At 37.6% G+C, this 19,468-nt stretch overlaps 2 protein-coding genes and 1 long non-coding RNA gene across 3 annotated transcripts; 2 read left to right on the top strand and 1 right to left on the bottom strand.

Annotated features, from left to right (window-relative positions):
* Window positions 1-2,350: 2,350 nt before the first annotated feature.
* Window positions 2,351-9,004, top strand: LOC107667624 (extensin; the record flags this gene model as incomplete). The annotated part of the gene is made up of 5 exons (XM_016459342.1): window positions 2,351-2,590; window positions 3,693-3,781; window positions 6,882-6,969; window positions 7,126-8,571; window positions 8,631-9,004. Coding segments are annotated over exons 1-5 (2,076 nt in total), but the record flags the coding sequence as incomplete, so codon positions are not given.
* Window positions 9,005-9,006: 2 nt separating this feature from the next.
* Window positions 9,007-10,460, top strand: LOC107667636 (uncharacterized). Its single transcript, XR_001631804.1, has 2 exons — window positions 9,007-9,117; window positions 9,793-10,460. It is a non-coding gene; the product is annotated as an uncharacterized LOC107667636 (long non-coding RNA).
* A 392-nt stretch (window positions 10,461-10,852) lies between these two features.
* Window positions 10,853-19,111, bottom strand: wdr77 (WD repeat domain 77). The gene is made up of 10 exons (XM_016459360.1): window positions 18,902-19,111; window positions 15,473-15,658; window positions 13,998-14,139; window positions 13,868-13,917; window positions 12,854-12,924; window positions 12,704-12,758; window positions 12,422-12,493; window positions 12,236-12,344; window positions 12,027-12,095; window positions 10,853-11,213 (listed from the first exon to the last, which is right to left on the bottom strand). Exons 1-10 carry the CDS (start codon window positions 18,984-18,986, stop codon window positions 11,090-11,092), a joined length of 963 nt encoding a protein of 320 aa, XP_016314846.1. The 5' UTR covers window positions 18,987-19,111; the 3' UTR covers window positions 10,853-11,089.
* Window positions 19,112-19,468: the final 357 nt, after the last annotated feature.

The raw sequence follows: 19,468 nt of genomic DNA on the forward strand, positions 1-19,468 counted from the left end.
TGTGAGTGAGTGTGTGTGTGAGAGAGTGAGTGAGTGAGTGAGTGTGTGTGTGTGTGTATGAGAGAGAGAGTGTGTAAGTGTGAGTGAGTGTGTGAGAGAGTGTGTAAGTGTGAGTGTGTGAGAGAGCGTGTGAGAGAGTAAGTGTGAGTGTGTGTAAGTGTGTGTAAGTGTGTGAGAGTGTGTGTGTGTGTGTGTGTGAGAGAGTGTGTGGGCGGGGTCACGTGGCGGTTCAGGTGCGGGGCCATTTTCTTCTCCTCAGTGTTTCTCTGAATCAGTGACAGACTCGAGCTCACAGTCAGCTGCTGCTGAAACACTGAAATCATGAAATCACGCTGATTTAAATCACTGCGGATACAATCACTCTCCTCACAATCATGAAGAAGGGATCGCTCAATTTCCTGGGTCGGAAGAATCAATCTCTATTCGGCACCAATGTGGAGTTCAAGGACATGGGTAAGAGAGATTCCGTCTCGTGTAGAGTTTAAATAGATATGATAGCAGTTTATTTAAGTGTTCTTCGCTACAGACCTTTGCACCTGTCGCGGAGCGCTTTCTTAAAGACACGAATAACCTTTAAAACAGACTCTGGATTAGTTTGTGTTTGAAAATAAGTGAGTAGCAAAACCGTATTTATAACCGCAAAACCGTAAACAAATACCTCTGGTTTTGATCCGGAGGTCCGTGACCCGACAAATACGTGTCCGATTACACTTCTAGGACTATGTTTTTTGGACATATGTCATGATAATGCCACGTTTCTTTGGACATAAACCATTATAGCACCATGTTTTCGTACATATACCATGACAACACCATGTTTTTGGACATATACCATGACAACACCATGTTTTTGGACATATTCCATGATAGTGCCATGTTTTTGGACATATACCATGACAACACCATGTTTTTGGACATATACCATGACAACACCATGTTTTTGGACATATTCCATGATAGTGCCATGTTTGTTTTGGACACGTAAATTGATAATTGGTTTTAGGATATGTACACCATGTTTTTACACTTACAAACATGGTACTACCATTGTATTTTGGATATGTACTGCTGTAGAATGTTTTTGGACTTTTACCATGGTACCACAGTGGTTCTGTGTATGTAAAACAATGGCAATACCATATTTTGGTTACAAAAATGGTACTACAATTGTATTTTGGACATGTACCACTTTCTTTGGACATAAACCATTATAGCACCATGTTTTCGTACATATACCATGACAACACCATGTTTTTGGACATATTCCATGATAGTGCCATGTTTGTTTTGGACATGTAAATTGATAATTGGTTTTAGGATATGTACACCATGTTTTTACACTTACAAACATGGTACTACCATTGTAATTTAGATATGTACTGCTGTAGAATGTTTGACTAGCATGTGAGGCACAAATTCAATTAGCACACACAGTAAGCATAATCACAAAGAGGACAATTTGCTTTTAAGCTGTCACTGCTCTACATCAACATAACAAAAATTATGATGATAATACCCACATGGGCTTAAAAGCATATTTAGAAATGTTTCAAAATTCAGCATTAAATACATTTATCTCCAGATGCAGGATGTTGCTTTGTAATTTTTTTATTTTTTTCCTTTTGAAAACATAGCTAGAATAATAATCTTTGCATCCAGATAAACCAAATCAAAATAAAAAGGTAGTAAAACTCTATTAGCTGGATAATAAGTTACCGTTTAATTTAATGAATGATGAGAAGAGGTACTAAATTTAATGAGACAATACATCATTTTCTTGAAAATACAGATATATTATGTATATACATTAATTCATTAATTATTTAAATTAATATATATTTGAATAAAGTTATGAAGGGTAAACAAGGCAATAAGTAAGACTATATATGGGTAAAAGATGAGATGTTGGTGCTATTTATAAACATAGAAAGCATATTAAATGCAAGTAAAGTGTCTACTTTAATGTTTCAAATAACTTTTGTGAAGATGTCAAAATATGGGTGAAATTATTTTCGATAATCATTCAGCATAACAGATATATTTATGTAAAAATTAAACATGCAAATCCTGACCTGTACTACTTGTACATCTATTGTAGAATATGTGAGAATAAGTAAAACTTGATGACAAAGGGGGAAACCTAGTGTTTTGAAGGATAGTGACAAAGACTGATAAAGATTTAAAATGACAATGAACTATGCTTTGGGTGCTTGAAGGAGATCCATGTTCATTTATTATGACTTTACGTCACAAACTACAACTGTAATAACTGTATTAACTCTTGTTACCGTGGTAAGCCGCTGTGTGTGTGTGTGTGTGTGTGTGTGTGCTCACCTGTCTTCAAGTGGGCGGGGTCACGTGGCGGTTCAGGTGCGGGGCCATTTTCTTCTCCTCAGTGTTTCTCTGAATCAGTGACAGACTCGAGCTCACAGTCAGCTGCTGCTGAAACACTGAAATCATGAAATCACGCTGATTTAAATCACTGCGGATACAATCACTCTCCTCACAATCATGAAGAAGGGATCGCTCAATTTCCTGGGTCGGAAGAATCAATCTCTATTCGGCACCAATGTGGAGTTCAAGGACATGGGTAAGAGAGATTCCGTCTCGTGTAGAGTTTAAATAGATATGATAGCAGTTTATTTAAGTGTTCTTCGCTACAGACCTTTGCACCTGTCGCGGAGCGCTTTCTTAAAGACACGAATAACCTTTAAAACAGACTCTGGATTAGTTTGTGTTTGAAAATAAGTGAGTAGCAAAACCGTATTTATAACCGCAAAACCGTAAACAAATACCTCTGTTTTTGATCCGGAGGTCCGTGACCCGACAAATACGTGTCCGATTACACTTCTAGGACTATGTTTTTTGGACATATGTCATGATAATGCCACGTTTCTTTGGACATAAACCATTATAGCACCATGTTTTTGGACATATACCATGACAACACCATGTTTTTGGACATATTCCATGATAGTGCCATGTTTGTTTTGGACACGTAAATTGATAATTGGTTTTAGGATATGTACACCATGTTTTTACACTTACAAACATGGTACTACCATTGTATTTTGGATATGTACTGCTGTAGAATGTTTTTGGACTTTTACCATGGTACCACAGTGGTTCTGTGTATGTAAAACAATGGCAATACCATATTTTGGTTACAAAAATGGTACTACAATTGTATTTTGGACATGTACCACGGTAGTCATGTAAATACCACTGTACATGAATAAGGTATATCTCAAAGTACCATAGTATTGCTAATATTTTGTAATTAACATGTGAAACATTCATTTTTATGAAACTCCGTCTCAAAGCACAAACTAATACATGCATTTGTATTCTTCGTTCGACATTTGATTGTGACGGAAGATCAGATAGTTTAAAAACACTGACGTCTTCGGTCATAATTCAGGTCAAACTACCAGTTTGTAATGGTTGACTACAATGAGGGCTGCAGAATCTCTGGTAATTACATCAACACGTTTAAAGTTGTTAATGAGCAAACACAGGTTATGAGACTGTAGACCGATCATATACCTGGAACACAAAGGTCTCGGGTTCGAATCCTGAATGACTTGTTCTGTGGTTTTGGTGGTCACATGGTCTTGAGCAGTGACTTTGAACAACACGGGCTGCTAGTTAAACCATGTTAACTAGGTAAATAACATGTCTCTGTTTTTCAGATCAAGTGGAGCTGGTTTTGGACTCAGCTGCCATCCCCGAGTCTGGAACCGCTAAAGTGCGCTCACGTCCGACTGTCAAACACTTCACGGTACGTCCCAAATCATGACCAGACTTCACTCGTGAGATGATCTCTAACTTAGTAGTGAAGTGGATTCAATATAAAATAGTATTCAACAAGGTCACTTACAAAAAGTATACCATAGTAGTTTTTTTGGACATGTACTATGGTATCATAAGGTATATATATGCAATACAATAATGGTTTTACCATTGCAAATGTCCAAAAACAGACTAAAACCATGGTACATGTCTGAAAAACATGGTAAAATCTTGGTAAATGTCTGAAAACAAGCCAAAAACATTGTAAAACCATGGTTCACTTTTGTCAATTATTACTGAACCAATGGTTGACTACAATGAGGGCTGCAGAATCTCTGGTAATTACATCATTAACACGTTTAAAGTTGTTAATGAGCAAACACAGGTTATGAGACTGTAGACCGATCATATATCTGGAACACAAAGGTCTCGGGTTCGAATCCTGAATGACTTGTTCTGTGGTTTTGGTGGTCACATGGTCTTGAGCAGTGACTTTGAACAACACGGGCTGCTAGTTAAACCATGTTAACTAGGTAAATAACATGTCTCTGTTTTTCAGATCAAGTGGAGCTGGTTTTGGACTCAGCTGCCATCCCCGAGTCTGGAACCGCTAAAGTGCGCTCACGTCCGACTGTCAAACACTTCACGGTACGTCCCAAATCATGACCAGACTTCACTCGTGAGATGATCTCTAACTTAGTAGTGAAGTGGATTCAATATAAAATAGTATTCAACAAGGTCACTTACAACAAGTATACCATAGTAGTTTTTTTGGACATGTACTATGGTATCATAAGGTATATATATGCAATACAATAATGGTTTTACCATTGCAAATGTCCAAAAACAGACTAAAACCATGGTACATGTCTGAAAAACATGGTAAAATCTTGGTAAATGTCTGAAAACAAGCCAAAAACATTGTAAAACCATGGTTCACTTTTGTCAATTATTACTGAACCATAATACCACCATGGTACTTTTTCCTTGAAAACATTTTTTTATTGCTTGGGCCACTTACAAAACAGTTACCATAGTATTACCATGGTTTTTAGACATGTTCTATGATAATACCATGGGCTCCAACTTCCAAAATACATATAATGCTTTTACCATTGCAAATGTCCAAATAAACAGGCTGAAACCATGGTACATGTCTAAAAAACAGGGTAAAACCATAACACATGTCCAAAAGATATGGTAAAACCATGGTATGCTTTTGTAAATGATCACTTTTACCACAGTACTTTTTTGCAAACAAGTTTTTAATGTTGAGGTCACCAAAAAATATATAGTATTACCATGTTTTTATGACATGTACCATAGTAATACTGTATTTTTGCACCATGGTATTATGTTGTTTTTGTACATGTAGGCCTATAGTAGTAGTGCCATTTTTTTGGAAATGTACTATGGTAAATATTTTTAAGTACCGTGTAAATAACATGGTATATGAAAATGGTAATTACGACACACAATCTGAATGTGTTTTGGTGTGTCGCCCTTGTACGTTTTGCATTTAATTGTTTCATTGATAATAGAAGTCTTGAGAAATGTGCTGAAATCGTCCTGTGCACACATTGCTAAAAGACACACCTTTAGCTTCAGGACAAACACACCCTCAGCATGTAAACACACTTTCACTCTGACAGAACAAAGCACACACACACACATCATCAGTTTTGTGTTTGTATCACCCTGGTGATGCCCACATCACAGCAAACACAATCATACTGTGTGCCAGTAATTGGCAGTCTGAGCGTGTTCGGGCCCGAGCGACTCACTCGTTCACCTCATGAGATCAGGATCCTGATGATTCAGATGTTCCTCCAATTCTTCTGTGCTGAAATTACACGGCGTGCAGATGCGGGTTTATGCCGGCTGAGTTATCCAAACTTGCAGGTGCTGTTTTGAATACACACGTTTTGTTTGTGTACAGAAGAGATCAGGCACATCCCGTGGCATTTGCTAAGTGCTTCTATTATTATGGCTCATACTTGGGGTTAGTATTAAACTTTTAGGGTTAGGGTTGCAGATGCTTGAGTTTCACCTTCTGGACAATCAAACAAGTTGTCAAACCCTCTACATGGGTTCTTTTGACCTTTGGCCACTAAGCAACCACAGCCGGGACTTTTGCATGAGCAAACACCACTCCCATTTTCATGCAAGTCGTTTTGGATAAAAGCATCTAGCAAACGTGTAAATGTAGACTGTAAAATGTAAACTGCACCACTAATCATAAAACACAACTTTCATGATGTTTGTCGCCGATAGCCTAGTCAGCAAGTGTGCCGACATATAACGCCATTGCATTATGGGCGTCCCGAGTTCGAATCCCGGCTTGAGGACCTTTCCCAATCCCACTTTAGAGATTGAGAATCCCACTGTAGAGTCTTTTTTCCTTATGAGGACGTCCACACCTGAAGGTTTGGTCAGGTTGTGTTTTTTTCTGGAGAGATGATCCCATAAAGACCTTCAGCAAAACCTGAAACACAAACACACGTTTAAGGGGTGTGTCCCCTTTTGCATGTCGGAGAACTGAAAGGACAAGAACGAAAGACAAGCTAAATCCAACTTAAGTTGTCTATAAGGAAAGACTATCAAAACTATTTCTGAATATGACTCTTATCAGACATAGGTTATGCTCTGTTTTGTAAAGAAATGACATTCGGTGCATTTGTTTTAGCAACCTGAATGCTCCTGGAAAATTCCCGGTAATGTCTCGTTCACATTATGGGGTGTTGGTGAGGAGTGTCCAAAAACCTGATTTACAGACACACGTCTGGAACATTATCTCACCCTATTCATCCCACGTGTGAGTATGAAATCGGGATGGGTCCTGCAGTTTCTCAACAGTTTAAGCATGTCTCAGAGAAATAAAGACGAGTCCAGAGAAAGGATCCATACCCTTGAACGTCATAAGCTCTCTGAATAGTTCAGGGAAACTGGTTGGTTTAGTGCCTAGAAATTCAAACTGTGACTCAGTGGCTTCTACAATACAAGGTGTGTTATTGCTGTAGACTCCCTTACCTTCTAACAGTCTCCTTTAATCAGGATGTTGCTGACAAATGCTTCTCTTTAAATCCTAGTCATCTGAGAGTGTGCAAGGCTTTGCAGTTCCAACACCCAAGGTACCAGTTCTTCCGCCATTCAACGAGCCCAAGATAAATGGTACAGGTGAGTTCACGACACAGAACTGGCTGGGAATAGTTAACTTCTTGTCTTTGATCAGGGAACACTAGAACATAAATATGGGAGCCAGTAAATAATGTTTTCAACATGCTGAGGTGTTTTAATGAACCTGTGGTTGATTTTCATGTTGTCTTATTGTAGGAAGCACCACAAACCTACCAAATGGAAGGATGCTTTCCGTCCCTGACCTCCTCCAGGGGGAAATACTTATACCGCCTCCGCCTGGCTCTGCCCCTCCACCTCCTCCTTTTTCAGCCCTGCCGCCTCCATCATTCATCCCTCCCTCACCACAGTTCTCTGCCGAAATGGACCCTTCTTTAGACCGTGCAAGTCTGCATCCCCCTCCAAAGACGCCCCCAAAACCTTCATCACTTACCAGTTCCGATTACAGTGCAGATTTAGACTTGACCTCCCTCAAACCTCCTCCAATGCCTCCTCCAAAACCACCATCGGAAACTTCCAGCTTCAGAGGTTCTCTCTCTAGCCTTGATGTTCAAGATATCCCAGAATGCCCCAAGTTCACCCCACCACCACCCCCGGTGAAAGCATCACCTGTTCTTGCAAAAGCTCAGAAAACAGCACCTCCAAAACCCATCCGAATGTCCTCCATACCTAATCTGGACATCCTGTCCCAAACTCCTGTGCCACCCGTTGCTTCCAACCCAACACCATCTAGCTTCAACCCCCAGAACACAGCCAAACTCTACAGCGTGCAGAAGAGCACACTACTTGGCGGACAGACAGAAGGGGAAAAAAAAGTCCAGTCCATTCTGCTGCTGGAAGATTCTGCTGGAAACACGGTTGGTGTTGTCAATGGGAAAAATCCTGGATCTTTCCAACCAGGGGTGCCACCAACCAAACCAGCCCGTCGGAACAGCTCCTCCACTCATCTACAGGATGACCAGCCAGACATGGCACAAGCTCCAAGTGAACCAGCCACGGTAGAGCCCAAAATAAATCCTGAGCCTGTACTGGCACAAAACATCCCCACTGAGGTACCAGCACCAATCAAAGTCTCGCCCAAAATAGAGAAAAGGATACCTGATGTTAGGCAGGTGGTGACCCCAGTTGCGTCCCCTGGCAGGCCTCGCAAGTACAGCCCTATCTTGAACCACCGACGTCTCAACACACAGAGCGCAGACGGCTCAGTAAAGAAAGAGACCACAACTTCACCTCTGGCCTTGCTGATGGCTGCAAAGGAAAGAGAAAAGCAGAGAACTGCTCTGTCCCAAAAGAACAGTACCTCAACAGAGCCAGTCAGTTCTGTGATCCAACCTAGTGAAGAAAAACCAAACTCCTTCACCGTCATTTCTCGAAACCCAACACCAGACAGTCCCAGTGCACAATTAAAGTCGACCACAAACACGCAACCAATCACCTCACCATCAACCAAAGTTAACCTTCCAGATATGTCCTACTCAAAGCCAGAGCTAAGCTCAACCCCTCTACGAAGCCCAATGAATAGCTCTGTTAGTGGACTGGGTGTCCCTGTTAGAGATGTGGAAGTTGGAGAAGACTTGGTCTTCATTCCACCGCCTCCTGAATTTGCCAACTCGGACTCTGAGGAGGAACCTCCAGTTCCCCCACCAAGTCCCCCCGCTCCTGCTCCACCTGTGAAAATGAGGAGGAACCTCCAGTTCCCCCACCAAGTCACCCCGCTCCTGCTCCCCCTGGGAAAAGTGCCCCTCCACCTGCTAAAACCTTCTTACCTGCTCCTATTATCAGCTGCCCCCCTCCAAGTCACCCCGGTCCTGCTACCCCTGTAAAACATGCCCCTCCACCTTCTAAATCCTTACCTACTCCAATCGTAAATGGTCCACCTGCCAAACCCTCCCAACCTCCGACCCCTCCTCCTGTCACCAACGGGCCCCTCACTTCGCCCAAACATAAACCACCCAGCTGTCCTCCCAAGGCCCCAGGACCTCCCCCAAATATCCAGCTCCAATCCAAACCATCTGTTCAAACGAAACCCACTCAACCCCCTTCACAAGTGGCTCCATCCGTCTCCGCTAGCCAGGCCAACCGGAGTGCCATCCTGCCGACGCAAACTCGTGGAGTGGACATCAAGGAGCTGGAAAGCAGAGCGGCCAAAAAAGCTCAAAATTTAGCCACTTCGGCTAAATCCCAGAACAGGTAAACTTAAAGTAAACACAAGTGACATGGTTAAAGTCAACATGAAATGGAATTCACAATCCGTTTTACTTCTGTAATGTGCATTTTTCAAGTGAAACGTGACATTAATTGAGGAAAAATGTCAGGCAGGGCTTTATCAACGGGGAAAGGAAAAGATCCACAAGTTACAATTGGGAGACATTAAGATGCAATTACAAGAAATAAAGTGGCAACTACCTTTTTATTTCGTTTTTACTTTGAGGCGGAAACAAGATTCCATAAGAGACTTGATGACATCAGATTATGTACAGAAAGATTACGTAACGTTTTTTTTCTTTGGAATAATGCACACAACTACGCATGACTGTCATCACGGGCAACGCCTCCCTCATAGCACATGCACATAGCTGAGATGAATTATCAGGAAGATAAATAGACTGGAACAACACTCAACAGTTTTTTCCAAAGCATTTATGATTTACAATGCATATGAAACTGCTTAAGTCGATATATTTAGAAGCTTAAACACAACAACATGCAGCATACATGCCCACAAAAATCTTTTGTAATATTGAGGAATTACTGGTTAAAGTGGAATCAAATGGCAGTTACTTGAAGTTCTAATACTTCATGCTTTTATAACTTTGTATTTAAAGTGTTTGCTTAAGAATAATGAGACTCTTCTTTATCTTTCAGTAACGGTCCATCAACCAAACAGCAGTTTGGAATGACGTTCACCGTGAGACCAGGAGCCAAACAACCAATAACACCCGTTATCAAAGACGGTTCGTCCTGATCCAGAGAGCATTCCTGACTGGAATTATTCCAAAGACGTGCCTTACCTGTACATATGCACCTACCCGACAGACATTTAACGTTTTGCACCCGGTCTGGAGCTTTATTACTGCTGTTGCTAAAGTATTACTCTATTAACTTTCTACTTGGATGTTTCTTCAGCTGTCAGTATATTCAGGTTTTGCCGAACTCTTATGACCGCAGCTTCATCACGGACTTTCTAGAGCTGCTAAAATTTATCGATGGAGCAACTGTGCCTGTATATGGCTAGATAATCTACACGGAAACTCATTTTAATGTCAAACCTTTTAATTTAATTTAATTGTTTAATCCAGTTTCTAATCAGGTTATAAATTAAGAACACCAGTTCTTAATTGTAACTTCTGCATAATATTTTAGAATGTTTTTAATCATTAATGTACAATATTAATCTATAGCTCTCGATATGAGAGCTTCTTTCAGTGGTGCTGGATTTTTTTCCAGGTCAAAACATGATGTATTTTTACGAACTTATAAAAAGTATACAATAAGCCTTCGAATTTGAGAATAAACGCTGTTATAAATGGTCACGAAGCCTTGAACACATTACTGATGGTTCTTTTTAACTAAGAAAAATGCCTTTGCTGCTTTTCATAGTTATTTTAATCTGAAGCAAGAATCAAAGAAGAAATAATGCAAACTTTGTTTTTGCATGAATATACTGGTTAAAAGTGCCTTTGAAGAAACAAGCTTGCATCTGCTACAAACACACGTTTTTCTGGACGTCTCACACATCTCCACAGGTTTAATCGTGTGAAGTACGTCAGAGACAATTGCAATAGGTCAATAATTGTGCTTTAATAATCTGCAAGCGTGTTAGTATGACAATTGTTGTTTTGGATATTTAACCCTTTGTTACCCCCCCCCAAAGAAAGAATATAACCACAATACCGTGTGATAAAAATATGCGAGAGCATAAATATACAGATGACAGAAACTTTATTAAACTGAAACGTGTGAAATGTTTTTTTTTTTTTGCCCAAATATGAGAAGAGAACAGCATTCATGCCCATTTCTGTTATTAAAAAAGACATTTTCTGCATGTTCTGAATTCTGATCCTACTATGATTATGTATTTAACTCATGAATCATTATTTGATGGTGACGGAACAACAGAAATGGGAATGAACTGGAGGTTGGTGTGGTTTCCCATGATGCTCTAGGGCGCAGACACGCTGTGGTGGAGCACCTGATGGTCCCAGCCCACGGTGGTCAACACGGCCGAGCAGCCCGGGGCCCAACACACGCCGCGCACGAAATCCTGGTGCCGCCGGTCCCTGCAACTAAACACGGACCACACGACAGACTCAGATCGCCGCTCTGAGATATAAATGCACTTCAATTAAATGTTAATGTTAAGGTGCCTTAAATCATTTTGTAACTGTTTAAACAATAAAAAAAGTTTATAGATAAAAAGATACACAAATCATATTTTGTAATAATTTGACTACATATTTTATATGCATGCATACATTTTTTTTTTTTACAATTTTTGTTTTTAATAACTTTTTTTTTATTATAATTTCATTACACTGTAGGCACATTTATATAATACATATATAAATGTTTTATATAAATGTATTAATATATGTAATATTTTTAAACAATATAAATCTTAATTTCTAATTAAATATTTTAATACATTGAATCAAGTTATTAACTATAAATACACACACACACATATATATATACATATGTGTGTGTGTGTGTATAAAATATTGCACAAACAATTTCAAATATTTTTTCTACAACTTTCAATTTTATTTAATTTGATATAAGATTTAAGTATTATAAATATAAATTAACAACATGTATATTTCATCTGTTGTCCATAAAATATGTATTGTTTCTAATTAAACATTTGATCAATACATTCAATCAAAATGTATTAAATTCTTATTAAATATTATATTTAATACGTGTGTTTATTATTGAATTGTTTGTAGTTAAATTAGATATACGTGTTAAAATATTTAAGCCACAAAAACTGTTTAATGATTGTCAGTTCCATGTACTTCGGGGTGTGTGGATTTCCTGTGTTCTGATTGGCTGGTGCAGGACAGCCAATGAGGAGAGAGGCATGTGTCAATACTCACATTTCTCTGAGCTCTTCAGTAACCACGGCAACGGAGCAGTCGTCACTGATAGAGGCCAGCAGGGGTGAACTGCAGGTGACAGCCCATAATAATCACCAGTCATTATCCGGCTCACGGCGTACTTCACAATACAGCTTATTTTACAATATGGAGAAACTTCACAGGCTGATTCACTCTTTTTAAAACTATCGCAGTGTTTTCTTCCGTACCTGTCGGAGGAGAACGTCAGTCTGGAGACGCGGCGGCTGTGAGCGTTTATCGTCTGTACACCGTCCGACCTCTGCAGATCCCTCAGAGTCACTCGACCCAGTTCATCACCTAACACCAGACACACACGTCAACAGCAGCAGAGCATCATGGGACAGAGCAGTGCATCGTGGGAAATGAAGCCATACCGTATGCGATGGTGCTGCTCTGATGAGGGTGCCAGGCGACGGCCGTGGGGCTGCAGCTGGGAGACACCACGTCTAAACGAGATGGACAGGAAGTTAGGTCTCTCCTGACAGGAAGTGACTGAGTGCTCAGCTGGATCTCACTTTAGAATCAGCCAGACAGACTGAAAGCACTGAGTTAATGATACTGTGGTGTGTGAGTGTGTGTGCGCTTGTTTGTTTGTTTGTGTTGTGTGTGTGTGTGTGTGTTTGACAGTGAGTGAGTGAGTGTGTGTGTGTTTGTACCCAGGTGAGAGGCAGGTTTGGGTTTCCGTCGGTCCCACAGCAGAAGCCGTCCGTCCTGCAGGAGAGCGTGAGACGGTTACACACTCAAACACGTGTGTGTGTGTGTGTGTGTGTATGTGTATATATGCGTGTGTGTGAGACAGCACAGACCTGAGCACATGACAGGAAGAGAGACTCGTCGACAGGAGAACACGACACACCGCTGACCGGCTGAGAGTGAGCTGACACACACACACATATTTTTAACAACTCATAAACAATATATAGTTTCAATAAAGCTCAAATTTTCATATAAATATAATTATTAAAATATGAAAATACTTTTATACTAATAGCATTAATTTTAAATCAATACTTATTAATAAATAGAATATACATTTAAATAATTCACATTAATGACATCAATAATATTTGATAATTATTAGCATATGACAATGCTCTAAGAATACATAAATCTAACAAAATCACATATGAATATTACTCGTTCAAAATATATATGAAAATTATCTAACTATATATTTACATATTTTATTAATAAACAATATATTTTAAATAAATCACATTTGGATATTACTCACTCTTAAAATATCTGAAAATAAGAATCTATATTTACATATAATAAATAATATATACAGTTTAAATAAATCACAAATTAATATTCAATAATTAGCCAAATTCTATTCTATATGAATAATCAATGTATTATTAAAATAAAAATACATATGAAACATACTTATATGCAATAATTAATAACTAATATATACTGTTTAAACAATATATATATTTTCTTTTATTTTAATAATCACATATGTATATGAACTATTGATCTATGAATCTACTGACCCATTACTTTCAAATGCAAGTGATTATCTCTTAGTAAAGCTGAACTCATCAGTCTTTCATCATCTGTTGTTACGGAAATGTTTTTCATTCAGTTTCTTCAGAAGAATTCAAATAAATTCTTCAATCATGAGTTCATGAATCAAACCAACCTGATCCAGATGAATCACTTCATTTGATTCACGGCCAAGAATCATATCAAGACAGAGATAAAGAGTGCACGGCGTCTCATAAATATATATATAATTATACTGCATCTATAAATCTGATAATCTGAGTCTGTGGGTTATTAATCTGCAGTGACATCACTTCCTGTCTGCTCACCGTTATAGGAGCTGGTGACGGTCTCCTGGTTCAGATCCCACACTTTGATCCTGAAACGAGACGGAGAGAGAGATTGAGTGCCCTGAGATCATGTTGAGCCTCTCACAGTCTCACAGCACCGCCTGCTGACCTGCAGTCCACACTACAGCTGACGGCGAGACGCCCGCCGGCGCTCACACTCACACCCGTCACCACGTCATCATGCTCCAGACGAGTGAAGCGGTTCATCAGCAGCCGCTCGTCCTCCGCCAGCTCCCACAGCTCCACCGAACCTGACAACAACACACACATATATATATATCAGAGAACACCACATGATCAAAACCAGGATAGAAACTCTAAAACCTAGTAATACCACGGTATACCCTGTTGAAAAAAACAGCATATGCTGGTTAGGTATGTTTTGAAGCTGGGATGCTGGTTTGAGCTGGTTTAAGCTGGTCCTTTGCTGGTTTATGCTGGGTTAAACTGGTCCTTAGATGATCATGTGCTGGTCGGACCAGTTTAGGACCAGCACATGACCAGCTTAAACCAGCTCAAACCAGCATCCCAGCTTCAAAACATACCTAACATACCTGGTTTTTCAACAGGGTAAAACCATGATAGAAAACCATGCTAGAAACCCAAAAACCTAGTAATAAAAGGGTAAATGTCCAAAAAACCTAAAATAAACTAATATTACACGTACAAAAACCTACTAATGCCATGGTAAATGTCCAAAAAATCTAAAATAACACAATATTATTGTTGAACATCCACAAAAACCACAGTATTACCATGGTACAAGTCCAAAAACTATGATAAAACCTCAGTACTTGTACAAAAACCTACTATTTTTGTAAATAAACAATACCATGTAAATGTCCAAAATAAAAAAACACTACAACAACATTACTGTTGAACATCCACAAAAACTACAGTAAAACCCTAGTATCTTAAAAAAAAATTTAAAAAAAAAAACTAGTAAAAAAGCTCAAATAACACAATATTATTGTGGAATATCCACAAAAACGTGGTATTACCATGGTACAAGTTTAAAAACTATGATGATAACCCTGGTAGATGCTCAAAAGCTAATACCACGGTAAATTTCCAAAAAAGCATAAATAACAATATTACTGTAACCCCAGTATATGTCCAAAACCCTACAAAAACCATGGTAAATATCAGTAAAATTATTAATACAGTGCATGTCAAAAAGCACAATATTACTATGGTAGATCTCTAGAAAAGCACAATAATTATTGTTGACCAAATGTAAAAAAAACACACGGTAAATGTCCAAAAATTATGATAAAACCTTGGTACATGTTCAGAAACAGTGTATTTCTATGGAAGATGTTAAAACACAATATTCTCATGGTTGAGGCCTAAAATAACACAAAAACACGGTATTTGCATGGTACAAGCCTAAAAACCATGATATTACCACGGTATAATATACAAAAAACGTCAAGAAAAGTACATGGCATTACTGGAATTACCATACAAATACCATTGTACCATGGTTTTACCATCACAGTACTTCTTGTCAGAGTGGTATCACTACGGTATACATGTCCATAAACACACAGCAATACCATGGTGCTTGTGGTAACAGGGTACCTGCGTCTGAGGCCAGCAGCAGCGAGCGCTCTGAGATCCACCGCGCATCCGTGACTCCAGCTTCAGTCTGAACGCCCGCCTTACAGAAGCCCTCGCTGGGCGCCAGTTTGGGGTCACTGTACACCCACACGGAGCCCTGCCAGCAGCGGCCCGACAGACTGGACGCCGCCAGCAGCAGCGCGCCGTCTACAACACACACGAACACTTATTACTGCGTCACACAAACTCAAACAATATACACTAAATACACATTATAAATACAGAGGAATTTTCAGTGACGCATTGCTGCCACACACGTTACTTTTTCCACTCAATTAGGCTATGTCATAAATAATAGCAAGATGTTTTGTTGTTTTAATAACATCTCATTAAAACGTAATCTTTTCTCGTAATAGTGAAATGTTATGTAACATCTCGTTATTATGAGAAAAATATGTTTTAAAGAGATAATTGGGTTACACTTTATTTCGATAGTCCACATTAGACATTCTACTAACTATAAGTAACTTTGTAACTACATGTCAACTACATGTCAACTAATTCTCATTAATTTGCAACTACATGTCTACTAACTCTCAGAGTAGACTGTTAGGGTAGGTTTAGGGTTAGTAGAATAAGTTGACAAAGAAAGTGTTAGAAGATATTAAGCAGACAGTCTACTAATACTCTACTAACTGCTAGTTGACATGTAGTTGCAAAGTTACTTACTGTTAATAGAATGTCTAAAGTGGACTATCGAAATAAAGTGTTACCGATAATTGTCATTTTAATGACATAACATCTCATTATTATGAGAAAAGATATTGTTTAAACGAGAAAATGATGTCATTTTTACAACATCTTGTTATAACGATGAAAAGATGTATTAACGAGAAAAACATTTCATTTTAACGAGAAAATATGTCGCATAACGAGAAAAGATTGTTAAAACGACATCTCGTTTTAACGAGAAAAGATGTTTTAACAAGAATAATGTTGTTTTAACGATATATCTCGTTATTACGAGAAAATATGTCATTTTAATGACACCTCGTTATTGTAAGAAAAGATGTAGTTTTAACGAGAAAAGATGTCATTTTAACGACAACATCTCGTTATTATAAGAAAATATGTAGTTTTAACGAGAAAGGATTTCATTTTAACGACATATCTCGTTATTATGAGAAAAGATATCGTTTAAACGAGAAAAAGATGTAATTTTAACAACATCTCGTTATAACGATGAAAAGATGTATTAACAAGAAATAGATTTCATTTTAACGAGAAAATATGTCGCATAACGAGAAAAGATGTTAAAACGACATCTTGTTTTAACAAGAAAATATGTTTTTACAAGAAAAAGATGTTTTAACGATATATCTCGTTATTACGAGAAAAGATGTCATTTTAACGAGAAAGGATGTCATTTTAACGACAACATCTCGCTATTATAAGAAAAGATGTAGTTTTAACGAGAAAATGTCATTTTAACGACATATTATTATAAGAAAAGATGTAGTTTTAACGAGAAAAGATGTCATTTTAACGACACATCTCGCTATTATAAGAAAAGATGTAGTTTTAACGAGAAAATGTCATTTTAACGACATATTATTATAAGAAAAGATGTAGTTTTAACGAAAAAGGATGTCATTTTAACGACAACATCTCACTATTATAAGAAAAGATGTAGTTTTAACGAGAAAGGATGTCATTTTAACGACATCTCGTTATAACGATGAAAAGATGCATTAACGAGAAAAATATTTCATTTTAACGACATCTCGTTATTATAAAAAAATATGTATTTTTAATGAGAAAGGATGTCATTTTAACGACATAACATCTCGTTATTATAAGAAAAGATGACGTTTTAATGAGAAAGGAAGGCTTTTTAACGACATATCTTGTTATTATAAGAAAAGATGACATTTTAACGAGAAAGGATGTTGTTATATTATGAGAAAAGATGTAGTTTTAACGAGAAAGGATGTTGTTATATTATGAGAAAAGATGACGTTTTAACGAGAAAGGATGTTTTTATATTATGAGAAAAGATGACGTTTTAACGAGAAAGGATGTCATTTTAACGACTAGTGTTGTCAAAAGACCCGGTATTTCGGTACCAAGTCGGTACTAAAAAAATGAAAACGTTACGGTACCTGCATTAAATAATTTTAACAGATTGAACTTTGAAATTAACCCTAAGAAGAATAATTGCCATATAACTATTGTTTATTGTTAGGTCATGTTATCTAACAAATAAAATCTTACTGTAAAGTGTTTTTAATACTACAGTTTGCATCTATGTGATATACACTTAATATCTGTAATCTTATCTGCATTTATTATAAAAGCTGAGGTTTGTTATTTCCTGAAAAGTTATATTTTAGCTGGTGTCAATGATCTAATGTTGCATTTGGTCAGACTCAGCCCATAGCTTTACTGAAGTATATTATATTTTCCTTTTACAGCTGCAGACTGAGGAAGATCCTGAAACACCAGCAAGCCCTAAAACAGACAACAGTTTACAGATGTTTTTCAGTGGCAGCAGAACTATGACTAAACTTTTGGGTGAAACTTGTTTGTATAAAGAATGGCATTGGTTTTGTACATTTAATTTTTGTTTAACGTTATTAATAAAAATGTTGTTCAATTAGCATGTTTTTGTGTTTTGCTTTGGTACTGAGAAGTGGATTTTCACTGGTATTGCTACCGAATACTGAAATTTTGGTACCGTGACAACACTAGTAACGACATAACATCTCGTTGTTATGAGAAAAGATGTTGTTAGAATGACATATCTCATTATTACGACATAATTGAGTTATGAATATGTCTGTGGCAGCGCAGGAATTATAATATGCTGTTAGATGAAATGTATTTGTGACATTTTTGGAGCAACATAAAATAATCAGCATTGATTTAGTAATAATAAAAGTAATTATAAATAATTCAGTCAAAAATGTTCTTATATTCAAGGCGAGACACTATACAGACAAAAGCATCGTTTTTGTTTTTTCATGCATTGGTAAACTTTGACATTTTGGCTTTTCATGAAGTGTTTTTTTGTGCAAAAATAAATTTTAAAGTGTTTATTTTATTAGACTTTATAAATTTTTTTTGTTCATGCATCATTCACCTGATTTTATACAACATTTTATTCCCAAAAGCTTGGTCTGTTGACAGTATTTTCTGACATTTTAACCTTGCTTATCAATTTCTGTTCTTGAAATGTTTGCATATTAAGTGCCTCATTTGCATATTTACACGTTACATTTCAGAAGACTTTCTTAATGCGATTCTTAACGTAAGTCAATCATCTGGTTAAGCATGTTGATGTCTATAACTTCATTTTCCTCTGTTTCTATCCGAGATGTTTTGCTATCAAGCATTTAACGCACACGTGTATATAAAGTAGCTCAGATTGAGGTGATGGTTTGTTCTGACCTGCTCTGTAATCCACCGCGTCCAGGTGTCTCTCCATACACGCCGGAGCGTTCACAGGGATATTCCAGCAGTTCTCTTTAATCATGATCAGCTCTGATGACTTTAATAATTATTAATATCACACTCAACTCCAGCTAACTCCCTCCCGCAATGAATGAAAGAGACACGCGCGCGTGCGGCACTTCCGCTTCCGGCGCCGAACACTCTTCAAAATAAAAGCCGGACACTCTTCAAAATAAGAGCTGTAAATGTAAATACAATACTCTGTGTGATATAAATTACGATATGTAACTATTATCTTATGCTTATGATAAAAATACGAACATTTAGTATTGCAAATGCGCTAGTTCTTTCGTAGATAATGAATGTATTTATATAATGTATTTATAAATAATCCCGTCTTGCTCCTCTAGGTGCCGCGATAGCTCCATGTTTACATTCAATGCATCTGCATTCTCACACAAAACGCAAAACATATATTCTATATCAAAATATATCCTATATTTCAATGTTCTCAATATATTTTAAAGTTTTAAAACGCATATATATATATATATTTTTTTTTTT

Source organism: Sinocyclocheilus anshuiensis, unplaced genomic scaffold (genome assembly GCF_001515605.1).
Source record: "Sinocyclocheilus anshuiensis isolate Anshui unplaced genomic scaffold, SAMN03320099.WGS_v1.1 scaffold1799, whole genome shotgun sequence".
In the NCBI taxonomy this organism is placed as follows: domain Eukaryota; kingdom Metazoa; phylum Chordata; class Actinopteri; order Cypriniformes; family Cyprinidae; genus Sinocyclocheilus; species Sinocyclocheilus anshuiensis.